The following is a 7,893-nucleotide window of genomic DNA, read 5'->3' as shown; positions in this document are numbered from 1 at the left end:
AAATTTTATTAATTCTTCAACCATTTTTGAAAATTCCAGAATTTATTCTAAATGTAATATCGCCGTCTTCCTCCGCGACCGTTTCACTTCTAAAAATTTGCATAACTGTGTTAAACTACTATAAAGTAGTGCAACATTTGATTGCTAATAACTCTGATCAACACTTTTAGTGAATGCTACAAATTTAAAATAGAGTTTGTATACTTTTAACTTAGTTATTAACTAAATTTTATTAAAATTTATTAGAAGACACTCCAACAGTTCCCTTGTAAGTTTATAAAATAAAATTGAGTAAGTATACAGGAGCTGCAGTAAGGGTCTAGAACAGTGTTTCTCAGTGGGGCCGATATCACCCCATGTGGGTGTTTTTCTATGTTGAGGGGCGATTAGTAACAATTTATATTTGGGGGCGAAAAACAATTTTCTGGGTGATATAGTAAAACATTATATTAAGAATAATTAGATATTTTATTTGTTATATCGTACAATGATTAAACAAATAACATTATACTAGTCATTAGTCTATTCAATGCAGTATGAATTTGGCGTTATCCTTGGCCCTGGGCATCAAAATTTTGAAGTGAAGGGGACGATACTATGTAATGGTCTTGCAGAGTACAAAACAAATTGACATACTTTTAATCTTCAGGATAGGACGTTAACACCAAATTTATCAAAAATCATTTGTTAATTGAATATTTTTATAGTGAAGTAGAAGCATGATTCATAATGTTTTTATTATCTATTCAATAAATTAGAAGTTTAGTATAGTAGCATGTTGATTACACAAAAAGTAAATTAACTCAAACCAATTCCAGAGAGTACTAATTCTAGAAATTACAAAGTTTTTACTTAATAACTATATATTGTGTTGGGTTTTATTTATTACCACACAATTAGAAAAGCATAATTGTAATGCTTTTCTAATTGTGCTATAATTGAGCAAGTTTATAATGTTACCTGAAACAGTTTAACTCTCATGATGATTTAGCAAGATAATCAAACCAGAATTTAAGGTTGGTCAAGCCAATTTGATAGCATGCTTCACAAAAGTGAATCAAATATTAATTTTCTTTAAACTAAGTTTTATAAATTCTTGGAATCAAGTAGTAGTTCAGAAGGATTTTTCACTGAATACAGTAGAACATTGATTATCCAAATACCGATCAACCAAAACATCGGTTAACCGAAAGCATTCCAGTCGGCAAATTCAAATTTCCACTAGTACTGTGGCACTGCAATATTTGGCTATGTCTTGGACTACTCGAATATTATTTTTGTCGGTGTGCGTGTTTTAGCTGGCAGCATGACACAATCACAAGAGGGTACTTAAGGACGCGCCAGTATTTGAACGAGGCTTTTTTTTTCCCCATTGTGAGTGGTGAGTTTTGCTTGTTTTTGTGGTGTTTTTCTGAGGACTGTGTGTCATGCTGAATTGAAATATTTTGATACTAGATTAACTTCTGAAATATAATTTTTTTTGTTTTTATATTTTTCAATATATTTATTTTGTTTGTGCAAAATGAAGAAATAATTTTTAATGATACAATAGCCATGATTATTATTTTAAAAAGTTTATGTTAGGCTTAACATTGACTAAAATTCAACACGAAGTGACACACAAGAAGAAAAATTTCAACATGGGATAGGTCAGAGGTCGGAATTAGCGGCTCGCAAGCCGCATGCGGCTCTTCAGAAATAAACTCCAATTTCATCTCACCTCATTTCACCGCAGCCTTATAACTTAAGAGTTTATGAGATAGAGCCGCTGAACAAACTTCGACTTGTTCTCCGTCCGCACATGACCACACTCGCGTTGATCAATATGAGTCGCATAAGAGTGGTAGCATTTGAAGCATATCTATATATATAACCCATTGAACGCGTGTCAATCCATCCGTGTAACTTTATGCCGAAAACAGCCACTAGAGGCGCCTCTGTCGTGTGTCGTATTTCGCACATTTAAATTAATATGCGGCTCTGGTACTTTTGTTATCCTGTTTTCATGACAATTTGACTCTTCTCACTTGACAAACTGCCGACCCCTGGGATAGGTTGATATATTTTTTCATACATAATCGGTTATCCAAACAACCTCAGTCCCCAATTGATTTGGATAAATGACGCTCTACTGTATATTTATAAATTGTTATTNTGTAAATTATATGGTAAAGTAAATTATCAGTTTAAATTGTTTTATATGAATCATAATGTAAATTTAATAAAAAAAAACTTCTAAATGATGATTGTTTTTATTAGTCGAATTGGTGATAATTTGCAAGAATCACTTCCTAGTTTAGAGAGTTTGATACTATCCAATAATCACCTGCAAGAATTAGGTGACATTGATACTTTGGCAAGTATAAAGAATTTAACCTATTTGAGGTAAGTTTATAAAATTCTTGATTCTTAAATTAAGATTTTCAAATTTTTATTATGATAAAGACCTGATAGGGTTTAATTATCAGGCCATCCAATAGGATGCTGAAGTTTACACTTACAACTCAGAAAAATGTTTATTTTATTGTTGTATTTTAACTGGAAAGTTATTTTAATAATAAATAAAATACTATACAAATGTTAGACTAATTAATTTACAATGAATTTTTATACACTAGTGTTGAAAAAATGAACTAACTAAACGGTAGTTACATCTTTGTCATTTTGCTAACAAAATCAAAACTAAAGCAATTTTGTTGTGTGTAAGCAAAATAGAACATTAAAATAATATCCTTAACTTGACCATGTAAACATATATAATTGTTTACTTTAGCAGTCAAGCTTCACTTTATAGTGATGAAAATTATAGCCTATTAGTGTTCCAGTTATTGAGTTACAAGTCTTAATTAACAACAAGACAAAATTGATATCTGACTTATGTATCTCTGTTTTGAATGATAAAAGTGTTCATGATTGCCATACCAATCATAAATCAAGTCATAAATACAAAGCATATGAAAAAAACATTTTAAAAGACAGCACTTCAGCAACATTTGTAGGAATTGTCACATCATGCATGAGACTATACAATACATAATTGCAGGCTTTTAACACAGATTGATTACTTACATGAAAAGCTTGCACAAACTATTGTGCATCCACAATCATACTACAAATATACACAGAAAGCAACACAAAATATACTGTGACTGAGCCATAATCACAGACAAAATATTACATCATAATAGACTAGATATCATATTCATTGACAAACAAAACAAAATCACATATACCATAGACATGGTTGTACCAAAGAATCAAAATGTACAAAATATATTTTCTAAAAAATTAGCAAGTTCTCAGAATTTGCCAATGAAATAATTGTCCATGAAGAATATATAAGATAATTATCAAAGCAAGAGAGAACTACAGACATGATGTCTTACTTCATATTCTATATAAAAATCTAAAAACACAAGGTGTTGACAACAGCATAAATATTACATTACAGAAAGCATCCATATTAAGCACATAGGTCGAATGGGGTAAGTGCACTTTCAGTTCTGGAATTTTGAAAGATTTGGGCAGTGAGACAGAGTAAAGATTACCTGATTTCAAAAACCATTTGCTGGAATAACTTACCTGGTTCCATAGCAACAGACTGTGAATATCACAGGTCTCAAACAAATGTTACTTTTTGAGCTACAATATATTTTTTAAAAATAATATTGAAGGATACACTTATCCCTTACTGGTGGGGTTAAATGCACCTTCCATTAATAGCTAGGAAGATCCAGTAAAATCAAATGCTGGGGCAGTGTGCCAAAGGGGTAACAGAAACGTTTTGTTTGTATACAGATTTCAGTAAGCTCAATTGTTGATATGGCCATAGGAAATAAAGTAATAATGACACAGTAAAAGGCAACAGTAAAATCAGCATTTTTTATATAATGCTGATTTTACTGTCCCTAGTTACAAAAGAAATGTAAAATGATTTATAAAACAATATAAAATTGCTTGAGAGTAACTTTCTCTTGAAGAGGTAGTCTAGGACTACTTTGAAGCACCTTACTCCAGCTTACAATAAGACCTGAAGTTTGAACAAGAACTAATTAAACCATGTCTTCAACATGCCATGCTTTGCCAAGAGACTTGCCAATATCTTGGAGAGGAATGTCTGAATGATCTTCCACATCTGGCCAATGGAAAATGCAAGTGTTCTTCTAATTTCTTCTTGAAATTAAAATTAAATTCTTGAAAAAAAAAAAAAGTTGTGCATATACTCTGCAATATCAAATAACATGAGTTTGACAGTCAATCACTTCACTTATATTTAATGTAGAGAGCTAACATACTAAGTCATTATGTAGAAAGATAAAAATTGCCAGAAGTTTATGAGCTGTCAAGATACAAATTTATATGTCTAAATATCAATTAAATAATGTATAAAAAAAAAAGGAAGAGAATTGAAGATGAGGTATAGGTATGTATATCTTTAATGACTTTTGGAAAAATTGCAATGATGGATTACCATGTGCAAAGAATTTTTTACAATTTTAGATAGAGGAAAAGGTGTTGATGAGCTTGTAATTGCAATTTAAAATTGACAGATAACTCGCATCCAATTTCAAACTTGATATGACTTTAAAACACATAATTGAAAATTATTCACAGGAAATTACAGTAAATCTTAATGCTATAGTTATTTACTTGGTTATTTTGACAATTCATAAATTAACTTACATAGAATATAATAAATATGACTGTAATTTGAATGGTTATCATACTAATATTATGGATACTAATTGCAATTATAGATGGTGGCAGCATTCATATAATTGAATCATTAATTTTCAACAAAACCTATTAATATATATAAGAAAAAACATTGCCTTTTTTACTGTAGTTATGAATAAATTTTAATTATTATCTTGATATTTGAAAAGAACAAGTACGTAATGGGCAATTTTCATGATTTTAGTCAAATAATTGATTATCTTAGTTTTGCAACAAAGAAAATGATGATGATGAAAATTTTAGTAATATCAACAATCTAACTCTAACTTATTTTTCACCAAAATATTTGACATTTGATCATAATTAACTCTGAAAGTGTTAAGTTTCTTATGACAATTTCTGTAAATGAATTTTAAAATAAATATTCTATATTAATAAAATTAAAAATTTTTAGTAGTAATAAATATTTAAATACCAAAATATTTTATATTTTAGTTTGATGAAAAATCCTATCACTACCAAGAAACATTATCGATTATATATAATTCATAAAATTCCACAAGTTCGAGTATTGGATTTTAGGAAAGTAAAGAAAAAGGTATGTTATTTTGTAATTGAGAGATGTTTAATGTGGATTTTAATTTTATAAAATACTAGCTGTTACTCACGACTTTGCCCGCGGAGGTTTTGCAACCCCATTTATATTCAGTATTTCAACAACCATAGTAATTGTTATATACCACTGAGAATGATGAGAATTGCTGAGAATCAAACAAACTATTTTCAATTTGATCAATTTTCTGGAATGTTTACAATCGTTCTATAATCTAACCAATATGCAATAATAAATTTGAATTTAAAACAGTTCGAACATTTGGTTAAAAAATCAAAATATATAAAAATATTTATAACAATGTCTGAAATGTTATCAATTTAATATACTTAAGTTCTCAATGAAGACTAAACATTGTTGAAAACAAAAAATTGCATCTAAAATAGTACAGTAGAAGCTGTTTTTCCAGTTAAACCTTAATGCTCTCCCTCTCCCCCCACTGGGGAATTTTGAAAAATCCCTTCTTAATTATTAATGTGCATTTCCATGATGTACCCTAACTGTTTACCAAATTTCACCTCTAGGTTCAGCGGTTTGCTCTGAGCAATGATGAATCAGTGACTCAGTCAGTTAGGACAAGTAATTTTATATATTTAGATTTAAGAATATCGGTATAAGATGTGTAAGAAAATAAGATCGGATACTTAATCATAAACTATATTATTTCTGTACTTAAAATAAAGTATGATAGATTATTATTAAATTTGCATTGATGATGATATTTTTTTAAATTAAAAGTTAATAATATGATTGCTTTTTAATATCAATTTGTTTTAGTGATGAATATATTGAATGCTTTTAAACAGTTGATCATTTTTATGCACTGAACCTAATTTAGTAAAAAATATATCTATATTTTTTACTAAGTTAAAGTTGAACCATTGTTCATGTATGCTAAAACTATTATATTTTATATACAGTATATATGTATTAAATGTATGTGTCAAATATTAATATATTTGGTGGTTGTTCATTCATATATTAGGAGAGAGATGCTGCATCTCAATTATTCAAAGGAAAGAAAGGAAAACAGTTGGAAAAGGAAATTGGAAAAAAATCAAAAATATTTGTTCCTGGAGCTCCTTTACCTTCTGGCGTAGCAAAACAACCATCTGGCGGTCCTGCACCTTCTGATGTTGAAGCAATAAAGGTAATATAATTACAAATTAAAAATTTGATTTTATTTAAGTTTATAAAAATGTTACTAATATTATATATACAGAATGCTATTGACAAAGCTACAACACTGGAGGAAGTTGAAAGATTAAATCAGATGCTAAAATCTGGACAGATTCCAGGCAAAGAACCAAAACCAAATAAAGAGAAAGGTTTGATATATTTCCTTCATGTTCAATGATATTTTTGATCAAGCCTTTATAATTAAAAATCTGAAATCTTTAGATGAAAAGAACGAAGAGGAGGAGGAAGAAATGGATACAAGTGGTATGACTAATGGTACCTGAAAGACAAAAATTGTAATTTTATAATTTTCTTTTCACAAATATATTAAAAGTATATAAACATTATTCTTTCTTACATTGTATACTTTAGTTATTAACTGATAAGAACAGAATACATTTCAAATGTTAACAAGTTTAATAACATTCTTTGAATAAATATCCTTTGATCAAAGAAGCGTTGAGTGTGTTTTTGTATAATTTAAAAAATTTTAATAATTTTTTTGCATTAATATTTTTCAGCATTTCATAAAAATTTACAGCTTTGATATATTAAAAACTAATATGAAGTTTATTCCAAGAATGAAAGCTAGATTTATTTAGAATCATTTATGTAAGCAAAAACAGATATTTAAAAAAAATACAAATATTGAAAATGAAGAAAAAAAGATCAAGATTTTTGAAGAATAGAGAATTTGAGGAGTATCAGACTTCTTTCTACAAATGCACAACTTAGTTCTATCTGCTTTTTTTACAGTTTGAAACTAATAAAAGCCATATATTTCCAAATCAATATATTCCATTTTGGAAAAAGAATGCCATGTATTATGTTTTTCTGAAATATAAGTGTTTTTAATTATTTTAATTTGGAAATAGAAAATGATAGATAGGTAGAAAATCAGAGATACTTTGTATAGAAGTATTTACTTTTTTCTTTTAAATAGTAAAAAAAAAAAAAAACTTGTAAAATGTGTCATGAATATGCACAGAGGGCATATAATCTTTCCTCTTGCTCTAGCCAAATGTATGTGAGGTGCCCAGCTGCATCTTAATGTCAGCTTTACCATCTGCAGATAATCCTCTAGATACCATTGGAAAGGAAGCTGGATGGGTGGAGTTCAGACCAATATGGACTTTAACCAGCTGTTGAGATTCAATTTTAGCTCATCCACTTAACAGTCTAGTGGACCACCACAGGACATATGGATAGTGAAATTCAAGTTTAAAAAATTAACTAAAAATTTGTTTTTATTTCAGATATTGATACCAATGATTAAAAATATGTAATAAGAAATTTACAAATAAATTTTATATAAGTTTGTTCCTGTACTGTTTTTGATTGCATTTAAGACAAATTACAAAATTTAATTTAATAATTTACATTTCCTATCTGAATATAAATTTTTTTTTTCAATTTAAATGTGA

At 28.5% G+C, this 7,893-nt stretch overlaps 1 protein-coding gene across 2 annotated transcripts in view; it reads left to right on the top strand.

The window, feature by feature from the left end:
• Positions 1-7,508, top strand: part of LOC111621821 (U2 small nuclear ribonucleoprotein A'-like) — a 34,218-nt gene extending 26,710 nt beyond the window's left edge. The window contains exons 4-9 of one of the 2 annotated variants that reach the window (XM_023364074.1): positions 2,260-2,385; positions 5,173-5,275; positions 6,276-6,440; positions 6,513-6,618; positions 6,692-6,765; positions 6,991-7,508. In XM_023364074.1, the coding sequence (XP_023219842.1) occupies positions 2,260-2,385; positions 5,173-5,275; positions 6,276-6,440; positions 6,513-6,618; positions 6,692-6,753 (562 nt within the window). In that variant the 3' untranslated portion in view covers positions 6,754-6,765; positions 6,991-7,508. Of the gene's footprint in view, positions 1-2,259; positions 2,386-5,172; positions 5,276-6,275; positions 6,441-6,512; positions 6,619-6,691 lie in introns of both variants that reach the window. The other variant, XM_023364073.1, reaches the window with a different exon arrangement.
• Positions 7,509-7,893: the final 385 nt, after the last annotated feature.

The sequence above is a fragment of the Centruroides sculpturatus genome, unplaced genomic scaffold (assembly GCF_000671375.1).
Source record: "Centruroides sculpturatus isolate CEXI.00-Female unplaced genomic scaffold, Cexi_2.0 scaffold169, whole genome shotgun sequence".
Taxonomy (NCBI): domain Eukaryota; kingdom Metazoa; phylum Arthropoda; class Arachnida; order Scorpiones; family Buthidae; genus Centruroides; species Centruroides sculpturatus.
Note: the sequence above shows the minus strand (reverse complement) of the source record. Positions and strands in the feature narration are given on the sequence as shown.